Here is a 16130-nt window from a genome sequence, read left to right on the forward strand (position 1 = left end):
TTGGGTTGGATCTACCCACTAGACCTCTAGTGGAGGGGTAATTGTATCAATAAGCATTGAGGTATTTGTCTATCAACATCTTGATTCTGCTGTTACTAATGCATTTGACACCTTTTGATTCTGGCAACTACCCTGAGTATATGTGTGTCTCAGAGCAGGAAAATTTCAAAGCATTGGACACTTTTCACAGCCTAATGTGAACAGGGAAATAAAAGTTATTTTGCCTAAGACCTCTCCTGGCATGTACACTTAGAAATCAAAAAGGGCCCTCTCAATTTTCAATTAATAGATATCCAAGGAGTATCTTTCATTGGAGGGACATACTAAAAAGAGCACAAACAATATTCCAGGTCCCTACTCTTGCTGTTAATTTATGGATGGTTAGCTGTCCAGCCAGCCAAAAAAGAAGGCTGTTCTATAATATATTATATTCTTAATTCTTAATTCAGAATTCTTTAAAAGCTGGTTTTACTCATGAAACCTCAACCAAGAGTCTTAGTGTGGATCACACCACTCCTCCATGTAGGACTGTGACTAAAGTGTGTTGCTGGTCACACAGCCTCTATCTATTTGGCTTTTACTGTATTGAGTAAATTCTCTCTGAATAAAAAGAATTTACTCTCTCAATAATAGCATATTATTGCTCATATAATTAGCTGTATTAATTACTCTCAATAATAGCATATGAATATATTAAATTCAGTGATAATATCAGCATAAAACACTCAATCGTCTTTACAACCCATTACCCAACTTTTCTCCTGTTCCAACATTCCATTCTCTACCCTCTACCTCTCACCTTCTTTTCTACTTCCCTCTACCTTCTCCAGCTCTTATTACTTCAACACCACCCCATAACATTTGGGACACAATTGTGTTGTAATTGCAGAGTCCTGTGCACAACGGAATGATGAGCAATACGTGCCACATGCTTAACGTTGCTTTATTTTCAGTTCAATGTTGAGAAATTACAAACATGCATCTTGCCTCTGCTGGAGCAGAGAAGCAACCGTCCTTCTCCTCGGAACGAAGAACACCGAGAGAGCAGTGAAAAACAGGAAACCAGTGTACATCACATCCAGTCTCCCATTCCCGTGGGAAAACCCAACAGTGCTCTGACTGTGGAATGTAAACATTGTCTTGTGACAAGCACTTCGCTGCACAGTGAAGAGAGCAGAAACCAACATCCTCCCCCTTTATGTGAACATCACTGGGCAGCGTGTTCGTACAATATCAGTACAAACCCAACTTCTGTACATAGGTACAGTGTTGATCCCGTGATACAATCTTGGACAATACATCAGCAGGAATTTCATTACCTGGCATATAGGACACCGTTACGAGTCCCTTCTGAATATGTTCCCTAGCATGTTGCACCTTCAATTGCAAGTGCTTCGTGCTTTGCTTACAACCTTCCAAATTCAGCAAAGCCAAACATGCTTTGTTGTCCTGGTAAACCTGGATTGGACATTTGACAGGAATTTTCATGTCTTTGCACAATTGTAACAACCATTCACAATCCTTAAGTGAATAAGACAGTGCATTTAGTTCAGCTTCACAAGTACTTAAGCTAATTGTTGTTTGCTTCTTGCATGACCAATCAAATAGACCCTGATTGTACATGTAGCAAACTCCAGACGTACTTTTCTTGTCTGTAGTGTCACTTCCAAAACTTGCATCTGCAAAAATCTCAAGACCACCAGACTTCTGATTGTTAAATCTCAGTCTGTAATGCATAGTGCCTTTCAAATAGCGTGCTATGCGTTTCAGAGCTTTCCAATCCTTAACAGTAGGATTGTTAACTTGTCTGCTTAGCAAATTACAGCTAACAGCAATGTCAGGTCTTGAACATCTGGCAATGAAGTTTAGCTTACCTAGCACACTTCTGTACAGTGTAGTGTCAGAAAATGCTTCTTCAGTGTCTTCTACCTGATAACCTGTTGTCATCGGTGTGTCTACAGGGTTAGCATCCATCAGGTTTAGTTTGCTTAACACATCAGCAATTTTCCGTGACTGGTGTACTAGAATGTTACCACTTTGATCTCTTTCTATTTCCAGAGATAGGTAGTTGTTTACCTCACCAAGATCTTTCATGTCAAAGTGCTCTTTCAGTTGAGCTAGGGTGTTATTGTACATTGTGACATCTTTCCAAAAGAATAAAATATCATCAACATAAAACAAACAATACAGCTTCTTTTGCCCCTCCTCTTTGACAAACACACATGGATCAGCTTTTCCTTGCTGAAAACCTAGAGAAAACAATGCTTCAGTGAGTTTTGTGTGCCAACACCGTGCACTTTGTTTGAGACCATAAAGGGACTTCTTTAGAGCACAAACAAATCCCTGTTTTACCTGTACGCCATCAGGTGGAAGCATATAAAGTGATTCACCTAGAGATCCGTACAAAAACGCTGTATTCACATCGTGGTGACTAACGTGTATATTCTCCTCTGCAGCTAGCTTGAGCATAAGCCTAATGCTCTCATACCTCACGGTGGGTGAGTAGGTCTCGTGATAGTCTTCACCTGGTACCTGTGCAAAACCTCTGGCTACCAATCTGGCTTTGTGTCTGACTATCTTGCCATTTTGATCAGTCTTCGCTTTGAAGACCCATTTGCTTCCAAGCAGTTTCATTCCTGGAACTACTGGAACTAGCTCCCATGTTTTGTTCCTTTCTAAGGAATCAAGCTCAGCCTTCATGGCATTTAACCATGGCTCAGCTTCCTTAGAATCCAAATCCTGGATTTCTTGGAAACTTGAAGGTTCAAATACCTTCTTGGAGCTTTTAACAGCTGCTACTGCTGTCTTAGCATATTCATCAGCAAATCTCTTTGGAGGTCTGCCTTTTGTGGCTCTTTGTGATCTGCGAATCAGCCTTAAGTCCTCAACACTTTCCTCTTCCTTCTTAGGAGAAAGTGGCCTATTGTGAACAATGGTTCTTCCAATTCTTGATCAGAGCTTTCAGAGGGTCGCATAGAGGCTTTCGCACTCTTGAAATCCTCTGAATTATCCGATTCAGTTTCAGACTCAGAATCAGAACCTTCATCAGTGGGTGTGGGTTGTTGCGGCTGCTTTTGCTGTTGCTTATCCTCAGTTTCATCACTGCCATCAGGATAACATTGGAAAATTCCCACATTCTCCCCCCACTTGGCATTGTACTCAACACTTCTTGTGAGCTTAATTGTCTTAGAGTCAGTCATCATTATTCTGTAAGAACCTTTCTGATAACCTAGAAAGATACCATGCAATCCACGCTTGCCTAACTTGGAGCTTTGTGGTGAGTGAACCCACATGTCAGAACCAAAAATTTTCATGTGTTTGATGTACGGTTTCTTGCCAAACATCTTCTCATAGGGGGTACAACCAATCGCTGAAGATAACCTGCGATTGTAACTGTAAACAAAACACGAGAGAGATTTGGCCCAATAACTCTCTGGAAGATTGGCATCATGCAGCAAGGTTTTTAACCCTTGAAGCAATGTCTGATTTCCCTTTCGCAAAGTCCATTCTGCCATGGCGAGCGAGGACTGGACAAATCGTGTTGAATTCCTTTCTCAGTCAGAAAAGCTTCAAACTGCTGAGAAGTGAATTCTCCCCCGCGATCAGTGAAAAGAGTCTTTATCTTCTTACCATGCACATTTTCCAACCAAGCACAGAATTCCTTGAACCTTGGAAAAGCCTCTGATTTCTGCTTGAGATTGTACACGTAAATATACCTGGAAAATGCATCAATGAGAACCATGAAGTACCTATTTCCACCCAAAGAGGGCGATAGTGGACCAACTAAATCAGCACGAACAATCTGGTATGGTTCTGTAGCTTGCCTACTAGACACCTTACCTTTCGCAGCCATTTTCACCTTGTTTGCTGCGCATGCCTTGCACTTCATGTGGTACCTGCAGGGTTTAATAGTCATACCTTCAACCAAGGCAGGCATTTTAGATACTGCCTCAAAATGCAAATGACCAAATTTTCGGTGAAAATCATGAATACATCCTGCATGCAAACTTTTGTTAGAACCTGCAATGCAACAAGTCTCATTCTGCACAACATCATCATAATACAAAACAAACAAACGATCAACATTTTCAGCATGCAATACATAATCGTCTTTCTTTGTGATGGTGCATTTTTTGTTCTTGAAGGAAACGTCAATGTTCCGTGCATTCAGCTGCATCACACTTAGTAAATTGTGTGTGGCATCTGGAACGTACAGTACATCCTGTATCGATAAGTCCAAACTGTGAAGAACAACAGTTCCGTAGCCTTGACTGGGGATCGTGTGGTCATCCGCCTGGTGAATCGCACCTTCCTGCGGTGTAAAAGACACGAACGGTCGCTTGTCGTTGCACATGTGGTGGGTAGCTGCTGAATCAACAACGAAGAAAGATCTAGACGTCTTCTGGACCTTTGTGACGTTTGGAGTGAAGCGTGAGACCATTGCCTTGTGCTGCGTTGTCCTGGAGACCGGACCTTTGCCTTTGCTTTGGCCTTTTCCACGCGATGAGCTTCCGCTGCGCTGCTCTGTCTTGGCCTTGGGATATCTGCATTCCCTCTTCATATGGCCTAGATGTCCACACGAGTAGCATTTCACTGCCTTCAAAGCTTTGGCGCCCTCTGGTGGTTCCACTGCACTCTGGGATGACGTCTGTGAAGACTCCCCCATACCCATGCAGCTAGCACCCCGGCGATCTGCTTCATTCTGGATCACGGCTGTAACATAGGCTACTGTGAGCTGAGCAGTTGGCTGAACAGCAATCTGAGTGGCAACGGACTCCCAACTTGGACCCAAAGAATGTAGTATCATGAAGGAATACACAGCCTCTGGAAAGTTGAGTCCTCTCTGTTGCAGCTCGTGTCTCAGATTTTTCATCTCCATCAGGTGTGTACGCACATCTCCACCTTCAGCAAGAGCCATATTATGCAGCTTGGCATAATAGTACATTGAGGAACCAGCTTCTGTCCTCAAGTGAGCCTCTCTTAAAGTGTCCCAAATTTCTCTGGCTGTGGTCTTTCCACGCAACAGACAGAGCTCTTCTGGGGATACTATCAATGTAAGAGTTCCCATCGCTTTGGAATACTTAGCTGCCCATTGATCTGTAATTGGAGCTGGGGGGTTGTCTGTAATAACATTAAACAGACCTTCTTTCCGCAGAATTGCCTCTGCATAAAGTACCCAGTCCGTATAATTTTTCTTATTGAGTTTAGGAATCCCAAAAGCATCAGCCAGCTTTGCATTAGCCATCATTGCTGCTTTAAACAAGCTGCGTCACTGCTGCTTTCAAACCTCATTCCAAAAGCACTTGTAAAAAGCACTTTCGCTTTCCCAGCCTCCAAGCCTGTGAGCCTGTGCCTTTGCCTGTACCTCAGCAAAACGGCTTTAAAAGTTCAAAGTCCAGCCATAAAACCATAAACTAGAAGCTGGCAGGCTGCCCGGAGCATGAGCACATACCTCTCATCAATCAAACTCGACGCGCAGAGCAGATAACGCCGATAACGCTGATCCGTTTCTCTGTTCCTCTGCCGGCATTCCGACTCGGCTGCTGGAGTCTCCATCCTTCAGTTTGACTGCGTCTTTCTGGGCCCAGAACCAAAAATGTTGTAATTGCAGAGTCCTGTGCACAACGGAATGATGAGCAGTACGTGCCACATGCTTAACGTTGCTTTTTTTTCAGTTCAATGTTGAGAAATTACAAACATGCATCTTGCCTCTGCTGGAGCAGAGAAGCAACCGTCCTTCTCCTCGAAACGAAGAACACCGAGAGAGCAGTGAAAAACAGGAAACCAGTGTACATCACATCCAGTCTCCCATTCCCGTGGGAAAACCCAACAGTGCTCTGACTGTGGAATGTAAACATTGTCTTGTGACAAGCACTTCGCTGTACAGTGAAGAGAGCAGAAACCAACAAATTGTTCATCCCTTTTACAAATAAAAATTATACGCATTTCAAAAATATATCAGAAGAAAAGTAGTGCAAAAATCAATTTTGGTATCAAATAGTGTGCTCATCCTTATTTTAAACTGAGCTGAGATCTATAATAAAATCTAACTTGCACGCCCCTTTAAGTTTTAAAACACAGGTCTGCAAGTATTGCAAATTCCCTTTTGCTGCTACCTGCAAGATGTAAAGGTGTGTCAAATTTACAGAACCACCTCTATGATAACAAAAGAGGCCATATGTTTAAATGAAACAGGTACTCTTGCTCTGGGGGGGTTGGCCTGCTATGTAATATTTGGTAATTTGTAATTTTCCTGAGTGTTCTCTGGCCGCATTTTAACCTGGTTTCCAGACTCCACCAAGGGCTGCATAGCGTCTTTGTTTCTGTGTTAAACACAGACACTGCAAGGGGGGTGATTTACTGCTTTGTCCCCGTAACCCTCTCACTTCTCTTCTCATCTGTCTGAACATGGGATGGGGGGGGTTAAAACCCCATCCCTTTTGCAGTGGCGTAGCGTGGGGGGTGCCAGGGGTGCCAGCCGCACCGGGCGCAAGATTTTTGGGGGCGCGTTTGGCCGGCCCCCCTCGAGGAACCGGGAACCTCTCCAAGGCACAGCGTGCCGTCGCTAGAGGAAAAAAGCCGCGCAGCAGCAGCAGCAAAGTCGGGAGGAGGAGGAGGTGGAGCGAGCCTGCTAATTCCTTGCAAAGCCGGGAGGAGGAGGAGGGAGGAGGAGGAGGTGGAGCGAGCCTGCTAATTCCTTGCTGGGAATTAAGCGGCTCAAAGAGGCAAAGGAAAAGAGGTGGAGCCGCTGGCCCGGAGGGGAGGAAGCTGGAAAGAGCAGCGCGCCAAGCGCACGTGACGCAAAGGGCCTGCCCACGTGCAGGCTGAGCTCCCCGTGGCAGGGGCGGAGGGAGGCGCTCTGCACGTGCTTAGGAGGCGCTCTGCACATGCTTAGGAGGCGCTCTGCACGTGCTTAGGAGGCGCTCTGCACGTGCTTAGGAGGCGCTCTGCACATGCTTAGGAGGCGCTCGCTCTTTCCAAAGAAGGACCCGGCTACTGGATCAAGGCCACAAGGGCCCATGTAAAGTGAGTGGCCAAGCAGACGCATCAATGAGAAGCACTCAAAGCAGGACTGGGGCACAAGAGCGCTCTCGCTCTCCCCTCCTGCTGTTTCCAGGGGGTGGAGGCGTTGCTGCCTCGAGGGCTTCCGAGATACCCTGGGGTGAAGTCCCGCTTCACTCTCTTCGGAGTCCCTCTCTTATGCTTTGGGGGGGGGGTAGCAAGGGGGAAGAATAATGATTTCCTCCACCACCAGCCCCAAATTCTATAGTAAGAGAAATTGGGGGCCAAGCCAACTGGGGAAATGGTGAGTCTCTAACTGTAGAGCTCAGGTACAATGGTGCCCCGCAAGACGGACGCCTCGCAAGACGGAAAACCCGCTAGACGAAAGGGTTTTCCGTTTTGGAGGCGCTTCGCAAAACAAATTTCCCCATGGGCTTCCTTCGCAAGACGAAAGCCCATAGGGAAATCTCCGGGACAGCGGGGAAGCGCAGCGCGTCTTCCCCACTGTCCTCGGACCTCCTCCAAAGCCGGGCGGTGGGGCGGAGAGACCTCCTCCCGCCGCCAAGCTTCGGAAGGATGCTCCGAAGCCGGGCGGTGGGGCGGAGAGACCTTCTCCCCGCGCCAGCCTTCGGATGGCTGTCCTGAAGACTTGTGGTGGGAGGAGGGTTTTCCTTCCCTCCACCAACATTCAGAATGCTGTTCTGAATGTTGGCGGTGGGGAGGAAAAACCCTTCTCCCACCGCAAGCCCCGGGAACAGAGGAGAAGTGCTGCGCTCCTTCCCCTCTGTTCCCGTACCTGTCCTGAAGGCTTGCGGTGGGGAGAAAAGCCCTTCTCCGCACCGCCAGCCTGGCAAGCGGTTTCCATAGGAACGCATTAATTGATTTTCAATGCATTCCTATGGGAAACGGTGCCTCGCAAGAAGAAAAAACTTGTGGAACGAATGAATTTCGTCTTGCGAGGCACCACTGTATTTAGGAGCAAGCTGGCTCTGCCCATAGGGAGGAAAAGCACTCTGTGCAAGCTCAGAAAACCCACGCTACGCCACTGTGCGCTCGCACTCGCAGCTCTCTGCCCCTACCTGGCTCACTCACTCTCTCTCACTGCAGTGCTATTGACATTATACAATGAAGGGGTGCAAAAAGTGCAGCAAGGCAAGAAAGTGATTTTTTTCCCCTTTTCTTAGAATTTCAGCAGAATACTACACCTATATCATGCCATACAAAAAAGAATCTGGTGCACAAGGCAGGAAAAGGAGAAAGATAGAGACACAGCAACAAGCTAAGTTAGCTGGAAGCCTTCACCGGTTTTTGGTGGGTACTGCTGAAAATACAGCAGGACCATCAGCAGCACCACAGGAGACTCATAATCCTGATCCTGTGTCGGTGGACATTCCTGTTCCTGCATTAGAAGCGGAGACAGTTTCATCTAAGGATGTTTATACTCAGCCAGATCTGCCAGAAAATATTGACCAAAAAGTTTTTACTGATATTGGCTATTGGCCTGAAACCATGGATGAAACCTTGAAAACTGAACTCGTCAGGCGAGGGACAGAGGAACTGCAGAATAAGGATGCATGGTTTCCAAGAGACAGTAATGGCAGGTCATTTTGCAAGGATTGGTTCTACATACATTTGGAGAATGGTGAGACTATGTTAAGGACATGGTTGGTGTTTTCTCCTGTAAACAATGCTGCATATTGCTTTCCTTGCATGCTTTTTCAGAAGGCTAAAGGGAAAAGTTCATTTGGAAAGTCAAGTGGATTTAATGCATAGAGAAAGTTAAGCCCTAGATTGGTAGAGCATGAGCGCAGTTCACATCACTTGAGTGCATTTACAATGTGGAAAGAATTAGAAATGCGGCTGCATAAACAGGAGACTATTGATGTTGCTGCCCAGCTTGCACAACAGAGGTCATTTGAAAAATGGAAGGCAATCTTAGTCAGAATACTTGATTGTGTTCTGTATCTAGCAAGGCAAACCTTACCCTTACGTGGTCACTCTGAAGATTTAAATACAGATGGTAACTGTGGAAATTTCTTAGAAACTTTCAAGTTACTCGCCAAATATGACCCAGTTGCCAAACAACATCTTCACAGAGTACAACACACAGATGGCTACATTGTGTCCTATCTCTCTCCACAGAGCCAGAATGAGTTTATTAGCCTGCTCAGTGATCACATTCGAACAGTCATCTTTCAAAATATCATAAAGGCCAAGTATTTTGCTATAATGTTTGACAGCACTCCTGATATTTCACACACTGACCAAATGTCCCAAGTGATTCGATATGTGCATATTGAAGATTCAGGAGTCCATGTGACAGAGTCTTTTATTGACTTTATTCAGTTATATGGGAAATCAGCTGATGTCATTACAAAACAAATTTGTGACAAGTTGCAAGCTGATGGCCTTAAACTAGAGCATTGCTACGGCCAGGGATACGACAATGCTGCGACTATGGCTGGACACATTAGTGGTGTACAAAAACGTATTTTGGATATGAATCCCAAAGCAATGTTTGTGCCATGTAACAATCACTCGCTCAATCTTGCTGGGATGCATGCAGTTGGTGTTGGGACAAAGTCTGTTACTTTCTTTGGCACTGTGGAAAAGGTGTATGCATTTTTCTCAAGCTCCACCCACAGGTGGGATATCCTTAAGAAACATGTACCAATTAGTGTAAAGCGATCGTGTAACACAAGATGGAGTTCAAAGCATGAAGCTGTATGCGTACTTGCTGAACACACTGAGAAAATAACAGACGCTTTGGAAGCATTGAGAGATGGGCCGGAAGAAACCTCTGAAACCAGGGGTGATGCAGGAAGTCTTTTAGTTTGCATAATGACATATGTTTTTTTCTCTTTCTTGCATTTTTGGAACCCAGTACTAACCGAAGTAAATGATACTCAGATCTACCTGCAGCAAGAAGGACTTGCGCTTGATCAATGCGTGCAAAAATTAAAAGCATTGGCTTTATTTTGTCATGAAAAACGTGATAGTCTAGTGTCAAAGGCAACTGAGAAAGCTCTGCAGGTATGCAAAACCTATTGCATACCTACAGAGAGAAGAGTTGGAAGACGCAAGAAGATGGATGGTGAGAAGAGTTGCGATGCTGGCTTGACCTTAATACAGGAAACAAGCAGAGAACAACTGGAAGCAATTGATCAGCTTCAGGCAGAAATTAAAAAACGTACTACACAGATGAATACACTTCACCAGCGATTTGCTTTTTTGCAAATCCAAACATTGTTGGATACTGGAAAAGATGATTTTATTAAGAAACAAATTCTGCACATGTGTGCTCAGTACACAGAATTGAATGCTGCATCTATGCTTACCGAAATAACTCGACTTCGGCACCACATTATCTTGTATAAGGAGGTCAATCCTGATGAGCAGGTTGCAAACTGGTCAGCTTTAGATTTGCTTCGCTGGGTGTATAAGTGGAAGCTGCAAGAAAGTTTAACTAACTTTGTTGTCACATTAAGAATCTTTCTTACTATCACTGTTTCTACAGCGAGTTGTGAAAGAAGTTTCTCAAAACTTAGACTAATTAAAACATATCAGAGATCTACAATGAGCCAAGAAAGACTGAGTAATCTAGCAATACTATCAATTGAGAGAGACTTTAATGTAGATTTCAGTTCCGTTGTTGAAAAATTTGCGCAAATTAAAAGCAGCCGAATTTAAATTAATCTGTATATACAGATTGATATCTTGCACTTCTATTAAAGAATTACAATTAGAGGTATAGGATTGAGGAAGTTGGCTCCATCTAGCCCAGTCTTGGATCATCTCCAGGGTATGGTTTCATTTTGATGTTTAGTTTTTGTTCTTGATATTTTTTGTCGTTTACGATGGTTGTGAGACGGCATATAATAGCATGGCCCATGCTAGGTTACTACATTTGTAGATTTGTATTCATAGACCTGCTGAAAATGTGGAGAATGTGTGATGCATGTTCACACTCAATAAAGTGTTTGAAAATAAACTTGTATTTAGATGCATTTTACTTTAATTACATCAGTATTTTCATAACAAACAATACATGTGCTTAGGGGGTAAGGGTTTCTTTAACTAATCTAGTGGAAGAGACTCGAGTGCTAAAATCCACGGGTTAGGGGGCGCAAATTATTTGCCTTGCCCCGGGTGCTGACAACCCACGCTACGCCACTGCCCTTTTGACAACACTACCTTTTTCCATACATTTGTACATTTTTACTTTTGATCAACATTTAACAAGTGGTTTCTAAATCACTCAGGGTACCTTATGCAACAGAGTCAATAAGAAACAAACTTATTAACAAAAACATTAAGATACCAGGTAGCTCAAAGCACAGTGAATTGATGACATTCAAATTCTGAAACCAGTACATGATTATATGATTGTATTAGTAATTGAAACCTTCCCACCTTTAACATGAAAATATAAAATTTGACCTCATGAGCAACTCATGTCACTTTTAGTGTTAAAGACCAAATAATCCTTTTTTATACTTGTACTCTGCAAGATTCTAGGTGTTTTAAGGTCTGTTTCCCAATCCCCTAACATGCAGCACAGTGAATGTGGCAGAATTGAGAACCCCTTCATGCAGGGTTCTATTCCTGGTGCCTCTACAGAGCACATCTCTTTTTCCCCTGGACCCCACGTGTTGGCAATACAAGCCAACTGGGCGCACATATGCTGGTCACTGCCAGAATACAGAAAGGAGCTTAAAGGGGTTTTTTCAACTGTAGCTTGACATTTCCAATTGTCCAAAAAGAACAAACACTGCAAGGGGGTTGGTTTGCTGTTTGCTGTTTTTGTTTTTCCCCCCATAGCCCTGAGACACTCCGTCCACCTAGAGTTGTTTCTCACCCATTCACCTTTCTCCGCTGCCCAGGAAGACTCCCTGAGTGAGTGCTTGAGGGCCCTGCTCTTGCCACCTACCATCTGGCCTGGGGCGGGGCCTGGGGCCTCATAAGGACTGTGTGCTGCTTGCGGCCTGCTGCCCAGGAAGACTCCCTGAGTGAGTGCTTGAGGGCCCTGCTCTTGCCACTTACCATCTGGCCTGGGGCGGGGCCTGGGGCCTCATAAGGACTGCGTGCTGCTTGCGGCCTGCTGCCCAGGAAGACTCCCTGAGTGAGTGCTTGAGGGTCCTGTTCCTTCCTGCCACTTACCATCTGGCCTGGGGCGGGGCCTGGGGCCTCATAAGGACTGTGTGCTGCTTGCGGCCTGCTGCCCAGGAAGACTCCCTGAGTGAGTGCTTGAGGGCCCTGCTCTTGCCACTTACCATCTGGCTTGGGGTGGGGCCTGGGGCCTCATAAGGACTGTGTGCTGCTTGCGGCCTGCTGCCCAGGAAGACTCCCTGAGTGAGTGCCTGAGGGCCCTGCTCCTCCCTGCCACTTACCACCTGGCACAGGGCAGGGCCTGACAGGCCTCACTAGGACAGTTGTTACTGCCGGAGAGGCACAGAGTGTTTTTAAATTGTTTTTTAAAAAAAATTTCTGGATTTTTTGTATGTGGGGGGTGGGATTGATGTTTGGTTGGGCTTGGGGAATTATTATTTTTTTATTTTGATGTTTTTGTAATTTTTATATTTTTTGTTTGTATTGTTTTATTGGTTTTGTTTGTTTGTTTAAGGTGTTATTTTGTTTTTAGGGGGAGGGGTCAGGGCTGCCGGGGAGTGGGCCCCAGCCCACAAAATGGCTGGGGCATGTTCCACAGGGGGGGATGCACTGGGACAACCGATCTCAGTGATCACGGGTAGGAGGAGGAGTTACGCTAAGACCAGACCATGTCATTACAGAGGAGGCAGGTTTAGTCGTTGTCTGAGGACTATCCCTGCCTCCGGGTCTGGTCCTGTCCGGACGGATACTAGAATCAGCAAGGGATACCCACATAGCCTGAAGGTGCTGCTGTGCAATGCCAGGTCAATGATTCAGAAGACCACTGCCATCCATGACTTGATCATGGATGGAGGATTTGACCTGGCTTGTGTAACAGAGACTTGGTTGGGTGAAGCAGATGGGCCTGTTCTTGCCGCTGCTTGTCCACCAGGTTTCTCTTACGCACAGCAACCCAGGTCATGTGGGCGGGGAGGGGGGGTTGCAGTGATTTTTAGGAAGTCATTAGTTTGCACCAGGCGTCCTATTGGGAAGACCCAGTTTTCTGAGTGCATGTTCTGGAAGTTGGGCAATAGGGGCAGTACAGGATTCCTTTTGGTGTACCGACCTCCCCGCTGCGCCAAGGATTCCCTGCCCGAGCTGCTTCAGGTCGTGGCGGATGTTCTCCTGGAGACACCTAGCTTGGTCGTCCTAGGGGATTTTAACATTCATGCCGACACGACCTTACAAGGGGCCGCTCGGGACTTCGTGGAAAGCATGGCCTCCATGGGGCTGTCCCTGAATAAGTCTGGCCCAACCCATAGCCGTGGACATGCCTTGGACCTGGTGTTTACCTCTATGGATGTTGGTGATCTGACACTAAGTAAAAGCGAAACGAAAGAAGTGCCATGGTCAGATCACTTCCTGGTGCAACTGGACTTCTCTGCGACCCATCCCCTCTGCAGGGAGGTGGGACCAATTCGGATGGTCCGCCCCCGCCACTTAATGGATCCAAATGGTTTCCAGAGAGTGGTAGGGGATGCTTTATCCCATGTTGATGGCCTTTCAGCTGATTCCCTGGTGGCCCGCTGGAATGTGGAGTTAACCAGGGCTATTGACTGTTTGGCTCCGAAGCGCCCTCTCCGATTGCATGGAGCCCGGACAGCCCCGTGGTTTTCCACGGATCTGAGGGCAATGAAACAATCGTTGAGACGGCTAGAGCGCCGGTGGCGGATAACTCATTCCGAATCTGACCGGACACAGGTTAGAGCTCAACGTCGAGCCTACCAAGTGGCGATAGCGACGGTGAAGAAGAATTTCTTCACCGCCTCTATTGCATCTGCAGAAAACAGCAGCAGGAGACTTTTTCAGGTGGTTCACAATTTAGCGGAACCACCTGCAACATCGGGGCCCAGTACGGGCCACATGTTCTCCTGCAATGATTTTGCAAAGTTTTTTGCAGATAAAATCGCTCAGATTCGGGAAGAAGTAGACTCCACCGTGGGAGCAGGGCCGGGGCGGGAGAGTGCAAGAGTTCTGTCTGGTCAAGTTGAGTGGGATCAATTCCAATCTGTTACCTCCGAGGATGTGGACAGGCTGCTTGGACGAGTGAAACCAACCACCTGTCTCCTGGATCCTTGCCCATCCTGGCTAATAAAAGCAAGCCGGGAAGGGCTGGGCGATGGGCTTCGTGGGGTGGTGAATGCTTCCCTCCGTGAGGGAGCCTTCCCAGACCCGCTGAAAGAGGCGGTTATTAAACCGCTTCTTAAAAAAACCATCTTTAGATGCGGCCACGATGGCCAACTATCGCCCAGTCTCAAATCTTCCATTCCTGGGCAAGGTGATTGAGCGAGCGGTTGCCGAACAACTCCAGGCACGCCTGGAAGAAGCGGACCATTTGGATCCCTTCCAGTCGGGATTCAGGCCTCATCATGGGACTGAAACTGCCTTGGTCGCACTGGTTGATGATCTCCGGCGGGCTAGGGACAAAGGTGAGAGCTGTTTCCTAGTTCTGCTGGATCTCTCAGCGGCGTTCGATACCATCGACCATAGCATCCTTCTGGACCGTCTTGAGGGGCTGGGAGCTGGGGGCACTGTTATACAGTGGTTCCGCTCCTTCCTCCTGGGCCGTGTTCAGAAAGTGGTGGTGGGGGATGAGTGTTCAGACCCCTGGGCTCTCACTTGTGGGGCGCCTCAGGGTTCTGTCCTCTCCCCCATGCTTTTCAACATCTACATGCGGCCGCTGGGAGAGATCATCAGGAGGTTTGGGCTGGGTGTTCATCAGTATGCGGATGATACCCAGCTCTACCTCTCTTTTAAATCAGAACCAGTGAAGGCGGTGAAGGTCCTGTGTGAGTGTCTGGAGGCGGTTGGAGGATGGATGGCGGCTAACAGATTGAGGTTGAATCCTGACAAGACAAAAGTACTGTTCTTGGGGGACAGAAGGCGGGCAGGTGTGGAGGATTCCCTGGTCCTGAATGGGGTAACTGTGCCCCTGAAGGACCAGGTGCGCAGCCTGGGAGTCATTTTGGACTCACAGCTGTCCATGGAGGCGCAGGTCAAATCTGTGTCCAGGGCAGCTGTTTACCAGCTCCATCTGGTACGTAGGCTGAGACCCTATCTGCCTGCGGACTGTCTCGCCAGAGTGGTGCATGCTCTGGTTATCTCCCGCTTGGACTACTGCAATGCACTCTACGTGGGGCTACCTTTGAAGGTGACTCGGAAACTACAACTAATCCAGAATGCGGCAGCTAGACTGGTGACTGGGAGCGGCCGCCGAGACCATATAACACCGGTCTTGAAAGACCTGCATTGGCTCCCAGTACGTTTCCGAGCACAATTCAAAGTGTTGGTGCTGACCTTTAAAGCCCTAAACGGCCTCGGTCCAGTATACCTGAAGGAGCGTCTCCACCCCCATCATTCTGCCCGGACGCTGAGGTCCAGCGCCGAGGGCCTTCTGGCGGTTCCCTCACTGCGAGAAGCAAAGCTACAGGGAACCAGGCAGAGGGCCTTCTCGGTAGTGGCGCCCGCCCTGTGGAACACCCTTCCAGCAGATGTCAAGGCGATAAACAACTACCTGACATTCAGGAGACATCTTAAGGCAGCCCTGTTCAGGGAAGTTTTTAACGTGTGATATTTTATTGTATTTTTGGTTTTTATGGAAGCCGCCCAGAGTGGCTGGGGAGGCCCAGCCAGATGGGCGGGGTATAAATAATAAATTATTATTATTATTATTATTATTATTATTATTATTATTATTATTATTATTAGTGGCCTAGACGGACTCGCGTCGCTAGGAACCGCACCTTACAAGGACCACACTTCGCTTCATCAGTGGCTCTGAGCCCCAACGTCTCATCCACTCAAAACATTCACTGGAGTGTCCCCATACACAAATAAATACACATATATACAAACCCCATACAAATACAAAACCCATGCACCTCCCCAATCCCCTTTACCCACAAACTTCCCAAAGCCGGTGGCACTTTTACTGCTCTTCTACCGGCAAACCAGCGGCACACTACTGCTCTCTACTGGCT

The 16130-nt window shown here is 46.8% G+C and overlaps 2 protein-coding genes across 2 annotated transcripts in view; one reads left to right on the plus strand and one right to left on the minus strand.

Moving 5' to 3' along the window:
- LOC308577903 (uncharacterized protein) overlaps positions 1 to 16130 on the minus strand; it is a 238824-nt gene that overhangs the window by 94495 nt on the left and 128199 nt on the right. The window lies entirely within an intron of this gene.
- Positions 12528 to 15248, plus strand: LOC308577976 (uncharacterized protein). The gene is made up of 2 exons (XM_081178297.1): positions 12528 to 15041; positions 15146 to 15248. Exon 1 carries the CDS (start codon positions 12688 to 12690, stop codon positions 14434 to 14436), a length of 1749 nt encoding a protein of 582 aa, XP_081034423.1. The 5' UTR covers positions 12528 to 12687; the 3' UTR covers positions 14437 to 15041; positions 15146 to 15248.

The sequence above is a fragment of the Podarcis bocagei genome (assembly GCF_964188305.1).
Source record: "Podarcis bocagei genome assembly, chromosome: W".
Lineage (NCBI taxonomy): Eukaryota > Metazoa > Chordata > Lepidosauria > Squamata > Lacertidae > Podarcis > Podarcis bocagei.